The sequence below is a fragment of the Gopherus evgoodei genome, chromosome 9 (genome assembly GCF_007399415.2).
Source record: "Gopherus evgoodei ecotype Sinaloan lineage chromosome 9, rGopEvg1_v1.p, whole genome shotgun sequence".
NCBI lineage: Eukaryota > Metazoa > Chordata > Testudines > Testudinidae > Gopherus > Gopherus evgoodei.
Genome location: NC_044330.1, coordinates 87683029 through 87697340, shown reverse-complemented (window position 1 = coordinate 87697340; position 14312 = coordinate 87683029). Strand labels below are relative to the sequence as shown.

Below are 14312 nucleotides of genomic sequence, written 5' to 3'. Positions count from 1 at the left end.
AAAGTGAACTCATGTCCCAAACAACAGCACAGTTCCAGTTCTCTTCTTAGGGGCTCTCTGTATTAACAGATTATAAAACAAAATAATTCAAAATAGTCTCACTATCCCAGAAGTTCTTGTCTTAGGGTATGGCTACATTTGGAATTTCAAAGCGCTGCCCCGGCAGCGCTCTGAAGTGTGAGTGTAGTCAGAGCGGCTCTCTCCCAGTGCTGCATGTAAACCACATCCCTTATGGGTGTAGCGTGCAGCGCTGGGAGCTGCGCTCCCAGCGCTGCTGCCCTGATTACACTGACGCTTTACAGCGCTGTATCTTGCAGAGCTCAGGGGGGTGTTTTTTCACACCCCAGTTGCAGCGCTGTAAAGTGTGAGTGTAGCCATCCCCACAGCTTCACAACTCTCTACAACTGAGCTTTCTCTGCAGATACCCTGTGTGATACAAAAACTCCTTGGCAAAGGGTTCCCTGTTCTTTGCAAACAATTCTAACTTCAGAACTGACAAACTCACTACACCAAAGACAGGTCTTACACAATATTTATCCATAAAGAGTACATGGTATCTACAGAAAGCCTGTAACTTGTCAAGACTCAATCTCTGCAAGATATATGTATGGGTAATATTTAAGGAATGCTTTATGAACTTAGAGTAGAAATTAGTTACCAGGAGGCCGTGTGTCTCGGTAATTACCCATTCAAACAAAAATGAGTCGTCATCTCTTGCTAGTCAACTGGCGAGGTAATGCAAGGTTCTGTAGTCCCAGGCCACATCCCAGAACACTCAATGGAAAACCGTCAGAGACAACAAAAAACTATCAGAATCCCCTGAAAGTGAAAATGAACATTACAGCAAGCAGGAGATCACCCTGGCTATGAATAGAGACAAAAGACCATTTTCAGAGTGACAGAGTGTAGGGAAATGCACTATAGATTCATTCACTAAGGAAAACCCCTGGCTGAGGGGGGTGCTTTCATGGATGTTTGGATCTTGGTGATTGAGAAACCAGCCAGCCCTGCAATGGACCAAACTTTGGGGAAAAATCTACTTTATTAAATAGGAACGGTAACTACTGATAAGTGTAGACTAAGGTTCTCATTTAATATTTGGTTTTATATTGTAACAACTTGTTTTCCCCACTTGTTTCTAGTTAAATCTTTATTCATTCTTAAATAAACACTCTTTATTTCATTATTAAAGTGTTCACAAGTATTGTGTTGTTTACAGGAGCAGTGGTTTAAAGTAAACCTGGTGTGCACAGCACTGTTGGGTGCAGAAGGTCCAGAATTTCTGTGAGTAGCCAGTTCCAGGAGCTGGATATCACAGGGGAACAATTCAAAGGGGTTTGGGGGTTGGGATGCACCTACTGCAAGGAAAAGAAAGGGCTGGCATAAGCCCAGAGGAGAGTGCTTGAATGGCTGAAGGGCTGGCAGTGTTAAGCAGCTGCAACCCAGCTGCCGTGAGAAAAACAACCCTCCTGCTGAAGGCAAGAGGTAACAAGGTGATACACAGCCCTGGCAACCCTGAGAACCATCAGACCCTCTCCCAGGCCTTCTGCCTGTATGGTGTAGACAGTTCACTCCCAGATCCTTCCCTGAGACAGGGTTTCTCCTATCTGACCCCTCTCTATGAGGCAGGAAGCCATCTAAGCTACAACCTGCCAGGCATACAACTAAGGGCTTGGCTACACTTGCAAGTTACAGCACATTAAAGGAGCACCGGGTGCACCAGCTCACTACTCGTCCACACTGGCAAGGCACATAAAGCACTTTGACTCTGCGGCTCCTGGTACTCCACCTCAGTGAATAGAATAACGTTTGATGCGCCCCCGCTGGAGCGCCCCAGCATCAGTGTGAACGAGGTGTTGCATTACTGCACTCTGATCAGCCTCCGGAAACATCCCATAATCCCTTAAGTCAAGTGGCCACTCTTGTCATTGTTCTGGATACGCCCATTGAAAGCCCGGTTTGACAGCCAGCTGCTTATCTGCTCTGAGACAAAGCAAACATTAGTGTGGAATGCTGTGTACAAGAGAAAGGCTGCGGCGGGGGGGGGGGGGATCTGCTGTGTCTGAACTTACAAGACAGCATGCTAACAAGTTCTCAGCCCCCCAAAAACCCACTCTCTCCCCTACCACATACACACAACACACTCCCTGTCACACTCCACCCTCCCCCCCATTTGAAAAGCATGTTGCAACCACTTGCATGCTGGGACAGCTACCACAATGCACTGCTCTCTGTGGCCACTGCAAGAGCTGCTAATGTGGCCATGCCAGTGCACTGGCCGCTGTCAGTGTGGACAGACTGCAGCACTTTCCCTACTGTGCTCTACAAAACGCTCTACATCTGCAAGTGTAGCCATGCCCCAAGAGCAGGCATGTAGCCTGCCAGTACAACCGCCTGTTTGAAAGGGCCCAAGGGCACACACAGTCCATTATTACTAGCATCTATTTTGCAAACTAAAAATGAATTAAAATTTTTGCCTAATCTTCACATATCAGTGCCAAATAATGATGGATCAACACTAGGAAAACATGGAAGCAGCCACTGATGAAAGGCAAAGCCTAACATTATGAATTTGCGAATGGGATGCAATTTCAGCAATTAAACATTTACATGCTGGTACAGAGAAGTAGGAGTATTAAAATCCAGTAACAGAACCTATTAGGGGATCAGAATGGGGGCATTCACATCTTGATACATGATGAGTTAAGTGGATACATCATTTGGCATGAAGTTGAACATACAGACAAGAGGGGCACCGAGGACAATACAAAATGATTGTCTACAGTGCAGCCCATTATCCTGACCACAAGGTCAGAGCTCTCTCAGACGGACATCTGAAAGATTACAGACTAAAACAGTCTGGTTTTGCAGATGAGGGGATGCACATAGTGTGCAAGGAGGAGAGGACAGCTATACCTGTACACTATGTTTCCTACATCGTGATTACGCTAACTTCCACACTTGTAAGCAGAACAGGCAAGGAAGATGCAGTAATACAGAACACCACTTGAATCACCGCATGCACATTTTGCTATTTTAATGTATCTCCCTAATTACCATCCACTGTTTAAGCTGTCAGAATCTCATAGCACAATGTCAAAAAGGTTCTAATGCACTACTCAGTGAATGTTTTGAACAACAAACTTATATGCTACCCCAGTGTGGGTTTACCCACGTTTCCCATGGTTCCATTGGGTGAGGGTTACAGTGTTCTACTCCATGGAACAACCAAGGGTTTGGATCCTTAAACCAGTGGATAGCTTGAGAATAATGGGTATACCAAGATTCCACACATTCCAGAACCATCCGTGTAGAGACCAAGGGATACAGTATAGCTTCCAAAGCTCTCTCAGGATCCACATTGCCAGACCTAATTGAAAAGTGCTTCAAAACCCCACCACCTGAAAGGGATGGTGGAACAGCACTATCTACAATTAGAAATACCGCGCTCCCTGTCAGGCAAGCTTGCTAGAGAGAACAGCTACTCAACTCCATTGTTTTTCTCTGTCCCTATGTTGAGCTCTATAACTCCCCTGGGACTTCTTAGATGTCTGGAGGCAAGAGAGAGAAAGTAACAGCTGCTGCTCTCCCTCCTACTTAAGTTCAACCACAGTTGCTAGCTTCTGTGCTTCACAGCAAAGGGAGCATGATAAGCAACGATCTGACTTACTAAAATACAAAATCAGAGTAAGTATCTCTATCTCAAAGTATTTAGTTTGACATTGGCCAAGAAGATATGCATATTTTTATTTTTCATATACCCAGAAAAGCTTACGACTTCACTTTATAAATCCAAAAGGAACAAATGATGCTTTTATGTGAAAGCATGTTAAATTTAACATAATGATCCAAGTACAGAGACTCAGCTGACCTTGAATAATTTACCAGATATCTACTAGCCACAGACCAATTCAAATGACTAGTGATGGGCCACCAAAATCGTCCAGAGGCCTGTTGAGCAGCTCAGCCCAATCCTTGCTAATGGAAATAGGAAAAGCATTAGGACTGGTACAAGGTGATGTCTCTTGACCTTCTATGGAATTTCAACCTTCTTTCATAACAGCCTCTTGTCATATCAGAGGACTCCACCACACCAACTTAGGCAACTGAAGGGAGTTTCTATCCTTGCCCCAGCACCAGTGGATCCATGAATTATATCCAATGGCCTCACTTCCAAATCTCCACTGCACAGAAGCATGCAGGGAGGGATGCACAATGTGGAGAGCGCATGCATATCCCTTATATGGGCTCCCCAAATTTCACCCACTGTAATAGATCTATTACTAGATAAATTATATACATCCCTTTGGAGCTGGGACTAAAACCCCAGCTCCAAAACTGCAAACTTCTACTCACTTGAGCTAAAGAAGTTCTCTCCAATTGGTGGCAATAGTTGGTTCCTTATCCATCTTTTTGGGCTAGCCACTAGAGGGAGAGACATCAAATGTTCAGAGCCAAACTAGACAGCACCACCAACTGCAAAGTAAAACCACACTCCTGGACAACAGAGAAGGTTGGAATCTCCCCTAAGAAAGGTGTGTATTAAAAGATCTTAGTCATCTCAATAACTTTTTAAACCACCTTGTTTTTGGGGGTTTTTTTACACCTTGGAACAGGAACTTCCACAAAGAAAAGGCTATTGACAAGCCTGGCTTTAAATTCAAGGACTAATGGCAGTTGTCTAAATCTTCCAGAAAGGACATACTATATGATTTGCCAAGGGTTACCAACAGTTACATTTTTTTCTAAAAAGAGTAATATTTGTTAGAGTTAACTAGCCAACCTCTGATCTTAGAGTGGAGAGTAACTTTTCGTTTCCTTTAACTGAATTTTAAGTAAGACAAGTCACACAATTGGAAACAAAAGTCTGAGTTAAAAGTTGAACTATTTCCCCTCATTATTTACTATTTTATCCATAGATGTGACCTTCCCCAGAAAGTTACCAGTACAACGAAGTTTTAAAAACATGTGTCCGTGAAAATGCAATAAGACAATTGAAAAGTTTCACTGATATGGATTATGCATGTGGCTCATATGGCAACTGATGTTTATTTGCAAGTGAACTGCACAAAATGAATAGTAAAAATACTAATTTCATTTCTTGCGAGTTGTTTTCTACGCTCGGTATTCAGTTCTCTCTCGCACCAGTACTAAAGACAATAAGTAGGCCCATGCTGTACTGATCTGGGAGACAGAAATAAGGCTACCATTAATGTGTATGCTGAATTAGGGTTATCCAGGTGTGTCTTGCAAGCTTTGCAGAGCAATTAGATGAAGCTCTAGTGGGAAGTGGCCTTAATTAACTTACTGTTATACACCAACATTGCTGTTAACTCCTTGTTAAGACACATCACAGGAATCTGAGACAGGAAAAGATCAGATCCCTGCTTCATCACTCATTGCTATACAAGTGTTCTGTCGCAGTCCTGTCAGTGCAAAAGCTACAGATAAAGCAATAAAACAAGCTGACTTCTGACTCAAAGGTTTCTGTGTTAAGCCTCAGTTTTATGACTAGCAGAGGGAGGAAGCTTTACAGACTGGCTGTTCTGCCAGGGCTAATGAAGGCCCTATAATATCTCATTTCCTTTCCTTGAAGGCTGTAGTATCTGATTTAACATAACTTTAGAGTTAGATGCAGCGACAACTGCGACCATACTCGCTCAGGTATGAGATTTTAAATAACTTCAACACAAGATCCGTGTGTTTGTCCAAGGGGCATAAGGAGATGTAAGGAAATGTCACCAATATCCTCTCCAATATATTCTCCTAATAAGCATCACAGACATTTACAAAAAGAAAAATGAACCTCATGGAATATGTGACAAAGACATCTGTTGGTAGGAACAGAGTTAAAGTCAAGCAGGCCCAGCATAGATTCTGGTTATGGTCTATGGGTATGGCTGCGTGTCTGTCAGGGAGGTCTGGGATTTCTGCAGCGGCTGGTGTGGGCAGTTCCTGGGCCAGCAGGAGCAGCAGCATTTTGGGTGTGCGGGAGGGGGCTCAGGGCTGGGGCAGGGGGCTGGCGCGCAGAGCAGCACTTACCTGGGGGGAGTCCCCCCCCCCGGCTCCCACTGGCATGCCACTGCAGCTTCTAGGCGGACGGGCCAGGGGGCTCTGTGCGCTGCCCACGACCACCGCCTGTGCATCTCCCAGTGGCTGCAGTTCCTGGCCAACGGGAGCTGCGGAGCCAGCACTTGTGGTGGGAGCAGCACACGAAGCCCCCCTGTCCACCCCTCCCCCTAGGAGCTGCAGGGACATACCAGTCAGAGCTGGGTAGGAAGCCTCCTAGCCCCGTCAACCCTCCCCTCCACACACCAGCAGGGGTCCCAAGCTGCACGCCACTGCATGCCTCCCACCCAGCACCAGTGGGGGTCCTGGGCCACCCCCCCAGAGCACCCACAGTGCCCCCACCAGAGCAACCCCAGCCCAACTTTTAGTTAGGAGTATATAGTAAAAGTCATGGGCAGGTCACGAGCCATGAATTTTTGTTTACTGCCTGTAACCTGTCCATGACTTTTCCTAAAAAATACCCAAGACTAAAACACAGCCTTACCTACAGGCCACTGACAGTCCACCAAGAGCTTGCTAATGGTTTGTGGGGATACAGCTAGTCACATGGTGCTGGCTCTAGTTTCCAGCTAATGAATCACAATCAAAGGCCGTTATAATACATTAAATATTTTCCTTACATCCGTTTCTAATGTTTGAAATTACTCTAGTTGCCACAGGATGTTCTGCAATTGTGAATGGGAAAGGAGGGTGATCACACAGGGGAAGGAGGGTGTCCATGAGACCCTTGAGATATGATCCACACTACAAAAAGTCTGTGATCGCTTTAAGGATGGTGGTTTGGTTAGGATTTAAACTCAACTGTACAGATACAGAATTTAAATGATCAATTTTAATCATCTGTTTATTTTAAAGAGGTTGTATTGTCCATTAGAATGAGACTGGAAGCCAGGAGCTCCAATCTGGGAGCTAAGCATCCTGTTCTACCACAGACTCATTTGTGTGACTTTGAGCAAGTCATAACTTCCTCATGCTTTAGTGTCCCACTCTATAAAACACAGATAACACCACAGAAGTGTTGTGAGGATTACCTCACAACTTTGAAGATGTAAAACACTTTTACATGTGTCACATCATTATAATCCTAAAGAAAAATTAATTCCCAAACATACCTTGTTTAGGTAATTAAATAGTTTATTCAGAGTCATTTTCACATTATGGTAAAAGAGATTGTAATATTTTGGATTTACTAGACATTAACTTAATTATCAAAGGTGTAAACTTCAGTATATTGGTTTGAATTAAATAAAACCACTGCAACCGGCATACTGTACTAACGTTTCTGTATTAGCTGAAAATAAAACTATTGGTGAACTAGACAATAAACTCAGCCAAGGTAAATTAAATAATTTTACATTTCTGTACCAATGTTTATAATGAAAAATGCCATAATACTTTATGCTGTACTTAAATTCGGGATCTTTAAGCAAGTAGTCCTCTCTGGGGTGAAGAAAAGCAGTCTGCAACAATGGCACTGCACAACAGTTTTTTGTAGAAGTGAAAAATAACTTCTTCGCCTCAAACAAAAACAAGCATTCAAACAGGCAGAATCTACCGCCCTAAAGCTGGAATTTGCTGAGGAGACAAAGGTTAATTACCTACTCTTACGAAAAGTTGTTCTTCAAGATGAATACTGATATAACATGGGCATCTGCTAATCACTCATCTACTGCACCAACCAAAAGCAAAATCAGGACAGGAGTAGAACCAATCCAAAAATGCATGCTTGTGGCCGTAGTTACCAAGAACAAACCACTGAATATTGGAAGCATGACTTGAAGTTGGCTGCATGATCACAGGAAACACTCAGCCTTACATCTGCCCTCCTAATTCTCTTACTCTGATGCTCAGCTTGTTGAGTTGGGGAATTTGTCCAGAGTACTAGCTGGGGCTGAGTCAATCACATGCAAGATGGGCAGGGAATTCTGCATCAAACCCTGCATCAAAGCAACTGTCCAACCACTTCCCATGGCCTTATTTTCAGTTGTGTTTACAGTGGGGAAACATAAGTGCATGCATGCACATTGCACTTTTAAATTGGCTTGTGAGGAGTTTTCAAAACCTGTAGTTGGGAGGTTTTTTCTAGAAAACCTGGTAGCAGAGATTACTTATTTATACTTTTCATTAAATCAGGCTCTTAGCACTATAAACCTGCAACCGTACCACACAGTATGATCCAGGCAGATCTCAAGTTAAGTAAATTGGTTAGTCAGTACTTCAGAAGACCACCTCAAAAAATACTAAATTGACACACCAGGATCACTATGCAGCTAAACTTACTATCATTTGGCTGCAATGTAAAATTGAGGCTCTGACCACTTGTGGTTATGAAGATCCCATGGAACTATATGAAGAACAAGATCATTGAGCTTGAATGGCCTGGTCAAATTTCAACTCATATAACTGCATCCTGCCAATCCAAATTCCAGCTGCAATTTCAATTGGATAAAAGATTTTTCTGCATGAAGAAGAGTTGTTAAATGTTGCAGAGTTATTGTGTGCTATTGTGTTACAGGTGCAATATTTTGCAGCAGAGGCAACTGTTTTTAGTGGTAAATTAACTGGTGCATGATTCATGTGCTAGTTTTAGTTTGTAAAAAGAGCTGCATAAATGTAAAATCCTTAATTACTGTACAGTCTGATGAATCCTACAGTAATAATACATATGAAACTCATGCTACTCTTATTCAACATATGAACCCGAGGGAAGGTTTACAAATTTATTTAAAACAATTATACTAGCTTATGGGAGCTTCCCTCTTGGGACTAATGATTGCAAATGCAAGTGTGAAGTTTGACATTCTCCAGTTCTCTTAGTCCATCCCTCCTCACTTTTAAACACTTTAAAAGGTTCATATGGGATCAGGTCCTAAGCAACTACTCAAAGGAATGACAAACTGGTTATTTAAAGGAGGCATGTTTCTTGAATTGTGGAACAAACTACTATTCAGATTTGGCTCCATTCCTGCACCAAGTTTCACTGACTTCATGGGAGCAGGGCTGTACAGGCATGATTCTGGGCCTATATTTGGAGAAATCTTTTTGGGCAGGAAAAGGAAGACCTGTACAGCCTTTCCTGTCCTAAGTATTTTTCATTGCAGCCATCATGTAATGCCACAGAAGCTTTCCTTCTCCATATTTCCTGCTACACACCCCTTGTTTCGTAAGGGTGTGTTTATAAACACGTCATCCCTGTATTTTGCATTATAAAACTTTTTTTTTTTAAATGCACACTCTTGAAGGCAGGAACTGCACCTCCTAGAGTGGTTAGAAAGCACCTTGCACACTGTGAGCGCACTCGCAACCTAAATAAATAATAGTAACCATACAACGCTCTGTACAGTGTTGTGGGGTGAGGGAAGAAAGGGATTATTTTAATAAATTGTTTTAATTCTCGATATCTACTCTGATAGAAAGGGGATCACCTGGCTCCTGCGATAAGGGAAATGTTCCTAATACCAGGGAGAGTGCATGTGTGGGGGTGTCCAGATCCCTGCGAGAGTGGGAGGGCAGATCTCCCATGAGAAAAGGACTAGGCACACTCTCCAGGAGTGAGCACTGGGGAAAGGGGGAGAGGGGTGTTTCTTGGCTCCCAGGGAACTGGAGGCTCCAGAGTAAGGGGGGCCCTGGGGAAAGGACAACCCTCGGGGAAAGGGGAGGGAAGGCGAATCTCCTGGACGCCAGAGAAGTGGAGGCTCCAGGAGGAGGAGCCCTTAATAGCCAGTCGGTAGCCCTGGGGATGAAGGGAAGGGATCTCATAGGCCCCAGGGAGGTGGCGGCTCCGGGGGGGAAGGACCCCACCCCTCCAGGCGGGGACCCTGGGGGAAAGGCAGCCCTTTGAGAGGTGGAGGCTCCAGAAGGAAGGGCCCTGGGGAAGGGATCTCTTAGCCCCCAGGGAGGTGGCGGCGATGGGAGGAAGGACCCCACCGCCCCAGGCCGGGGGGCCTGGCAGACACGAGTCTCCTGCCACCTGGGGAGAGGAGCCCTGGAGCGGTGACTCCGGGGGCCCCCACACCACCGGCAGCCGCCGCCCCGGCCCCGCACTCACCATGGTACAGATGGAGGCGAGTCTCCGGACCGTCATCAGTAGTTCCATCCGCCCGACCCGGCCCCGGACCCCGCAGCCGCCCTCGCGGCCGCCGACGCCATGTTGGGACCCAACCACCCAACTGACAGCGGCAGCCAGAGCCGCAGGTGGCGCAACAGCCAAAGGGGTCCGGGCGCTGCCGGTGCGGCAGCGAAATGGCGCCGGGTACCCCCGCTGCCCTGCCAGGAAGGCCCGCCCCCTTCCGCTCTGCCTTCCTCAGGTCTCTTCCGGCCACCTTCCCCCCAGCTGGCGGTCACCCTTTCGCTTGGCGCGTGGGACCAGCCCACCGCTTCCCTGCAGTGCTCCTGTCCCCGGGGTCCCGCCGAGCCAGCAGCGGAACCGCCACAGGAGCGGCCTGGGGCCAAGGCACAGGGCCGGGAGTCAGGAGACCCTGGCTTTGTTCCTGGCCCTGCTGCTGAGGTCCGGGCTGCACCCACCGGTTAGAGCGCCTTCCTTCCACGTGGGAAGCGCTCCTGCTACAGTTCTTTAGTGGCCTGAGTCACTTAGCACTGCTGTGCCTCAGTTTCCCCATCTGTAAAAAATACCTACCTCACAAGAAGGTGATGTGAGATATTATTAATCTTTGTGAAGCACTTTGAGATCCATGGGCAGAAAGTACTCAAGAAGAGTGAAGTGTTACTATTTATTGTTCTAGTGTAGTGCCCAGAGGCCCCCTTCAGGATCAACCTATTGAGCTGTGCATTGAACAAATGTAGAAAGCGACTCTGCGAGTTTACAGCTATGCATAATTGTAAGGAGAGGCCTACATATCCACACCTCATGGGGTGGACATATTTCATCATGAAACTAAGAGGGGACATCAAGGACCTTACGGAAATTATTTAGATTTTTTTTTCTGTATTCTGGACAAGAGACCAGACCACCAACAAATTGGATTTTAGCGATAGATTTGATTTGATAAAGAAGCCTGACAGTGGTTTTGCATTAAGTAATTTTATGCCCTTCTGCAGCATGTTTATCTAAGCAGAACCACAAAATGGATTATTTTAGTGCACAGTTCTGCAAGTGATCACAATGGTGATTGTACATCAATGGGAAAAATCAGTGAATGCTATTACAGCTTTGCCTGATGGCACATTGCATACCAGGAACTAATTATTATTTTTGTTTTAAAATACATAAATATGCAGATTAATAGAAAGGTTGCCTGAGTTTATCTGGACAGTTAAGTTTTATGTAGAATGGTTTATCAAACTCAGAAATAATCTGATAACTTTTTATTAGCTACATGTGTAGTCTGGTTGAAAGGTGCTGATTAATAATACCAAAGCCCTGTATCTAGTTGCAGAACAAGTACAGCATGGGCAGTGATAATACAGACTACTCCTTACCTGTGTCTCAGCTCTGACCTTATGGAAACACCTTTACGGATAGGAGGACAGTTTAGCTTCCCAGGCACAATCTTTTTTATGAGGCTCACAGGCTTCATCTCTGTTTGGTTGTTTGCTTGCAGCTATTTTCCCTCGAACAGATTGCATTTTCCATGTCATTTAGTACTTGCTCTCATGGGAGAGCATTCAGTTATTTAAAAAAATAAAACAGACATAAAGAAGGCTAAGTACTATTTTAAATATTCCCATAGAGAGTGAAGCAACTAAACTAGGAACCGGAAATCCACAAATAATGAGATTAGCAGAACCTTTAACTAGATTTTTAGTTCCCTCTTTCCCACACCAAAATAGTACAAAATCCTTACAAATATTTATTTTTAGTATGGTACCACCTGGAGACATCCATCAGAATCAGAACTCCCACATGCTATGTAAAACATGGAATAAAAAGGACAGTCCTCTGAAAGAGCATCTCCTGATGTAACTGCTAGGTCATACACCCTACTTTTACCCCTCCCCCGAATCAAAAACAAAAAATATATTGCCCATGAGTCAAAGTGAAAGGCTGACCAGACAATGGAAGAGTTGTTTCACACAGTTGTTTGATACTGTTCTATTGTTACATTTTCTTATATAATGCAAGAATATTTTTGTACATTTCACAATTATGCTAATTTTAAGCTACAATGAGCAGAATGATCACACAAATGCCATTTTTGTTTAGTGCAGAAGCTCTGCATGGTGTGAGAACTGGCCTTTGGGCTGCAGGTCTGCTACAAAGAACAAAGAAAGTCAAACAAAGCTATAAAGAGCAATCTATTGTTGTTTAAAGTGTATTGGGAGTCAGAGGAGTTATACAAAAACTGCCAGCAGCGAGTCTTGTCACAGCATCAGCTAAAGCCTGCTACAAGTATATTTTCTCTTTTATTTAGCTTCTTTTCCCAGAAATGGCTCATCTAAATGTACCAGTCCAGAGTCTGTTTGCTACAACTGAGGATATACATTATCTAAATTAACAGTTGTTATCAATACATTTTCAGGGAAGGCAGAATAGTCTTGTAGTTGAAATATAAGAATAGGAGACAAGTCTGACTCCAAGCCTGGCCACTGATTTGTGTTACCTTGAGCAGATCACTTCATCTCTCTGTTCATCTGTCTCTCCCACTGTAAAATCTGTAAGGGTTAATTAAAGTTTTAAAAGCACATTGTCATCCTCATGTAGAAGACATGCTAGAAATGCAAAATATGTTTTTTTAGGATGCTCCCTGCCTGAATGTGTGTGAGTGCCAAATAAAAGAAGTAAAAACACATATTTAAAGCCATAGCCAAAAGCAACATAGACTAGTAAATAAATATCGATTAAAGTTGGTCCAGAAATAAATAACACAATCTCCCCACAACATGCACACATGTAGAACTTGGGATGGGACCACTCTAAGGGTGTTTGTGAAACATCTAGAACTTTTGAAAAAAGTTTTGGATTTTACTATACTTAGAGTTTTGCAAACATTTCCCCCCTTAATTTAAGCCATTGTTTTCACGAGGAAAGTTTAATTAAAACCATGTTACCCTAGCAAAATGTAAGCCCATTGTACACAAACATAATAAAGATCCTCTTGAAAAATAATTCTTATTCTGAATTATACAATCCTAAATAGTGTGATTCCTTTCAATATGGTTTCACTCAGTGAAATGTCATTTTGACAATGTATAACATTGGATAAAGAGAAGATTAGGAAGCCTCAGGCTTTTAGTACATAATTTAAAAGAACTGTTTCAATAATTTGATTCTAAAATTTAAGATTTTTATAAAAATGAGTTGCGGAAGGTTGTTCGGTTTTCAAAACTTACTGAGAATAAAAATGTTTCATGATATACTTTTTAAACTTTCAACAAAAAAAGTTCTGGAGAAGGAGTTCTGCATGGTTTTGGAAACTACAATGGTTAGAAACTCGAGAGTACTGTGATAGTGCATAAGAATCTGAAAGCAAAACTGATTAGAAACAGAAATTGACTGGTCTTGTTTGAGGATCCAATCTGAGTGAAATGATGTATTAATGATGAAAAATAACCACAGGCCAGATTGTCGATTGTTTCACCAATTTTCCTCTACAGAGGATCTGTCTCTTACAGTTCTGTGTTTCTGAGCTGAATAGTTGAGGTATAGTAACACAGGTGACAAATTTGTTTTTAAGTATATAAATATACCTTGACAGATTTGCTGTATATTGATCTTAAACAACCTTCCATGAAATTTGCCTCAGTGAGAGAGCAGGATAAATGGAGAAAGAGAACAAGAAACACTTTTGCCAGAGTAGCTGGCATTTCTATCACAATATTTCTGCTATTATGTACTGGAATCAGTTGTCGTGCCTTCCTTTAGGACTTTTAAATAGGTATATGTTCTTCTATCAGCATTTTTGCTTATATACATCATCCCTTGTTACATTGCTAACTTATTTGGCCTTTTCCTGTGGTGACACTCTTTTGGCCTCCTAGTGGTTTGGCATACGTTGCCTTATTTGTATATTACTCATCTACATATGCTTTCAATAGCTAATGACAACAAAAGGCACCTTAATCCTTTAATTAGTAGCTTCCAATGACAGACAGACACAAGAAGACACCTTTACCGGTTGATCACAAGAGTTTCTCAAATCAAGTTTTTTTAATATATTCAGACTTTGGCTTAGAAACTCATTTAGAATTGAATTATTATTTGATCAATATATTAAATCAGAATTCCACTCCCCCTCTCCAATAAATGTGGCCTGGAAAACGTCTGTGAAATTGGAACAATTTTT

At 43.2% G+C, this 14312-nt stretch overlaps 1 protein-coding gene across 2 annotated transcripts in view; it reads right to left on the bottom strand.

Moving 5' to 3' along the window:
• LOC115657338 (ubiquitin carboxyl-terminal hydrolase 12) overlaps positions 1-10247 on the bottom strand; it is a 54770-nt gene extending 44523 nt beyond the window's left edge. For both annotated transcript variants that reach the window (XM_030575040.1, XM_030575041.1), the window contains exon 1: positions 10118-10247. In XM_030575040.1, coding sequence (XP_030430900.1) covers positions 10118-10165 — 48 coding nt within the window. In that variant the 5' untranslated portion in view covers positions 10166-10247. The remainder of the gene's footprint in view (positions 1-10117) is intronic.
• Positions 10248-14312: the final 4065 nt, after the last annotated feature.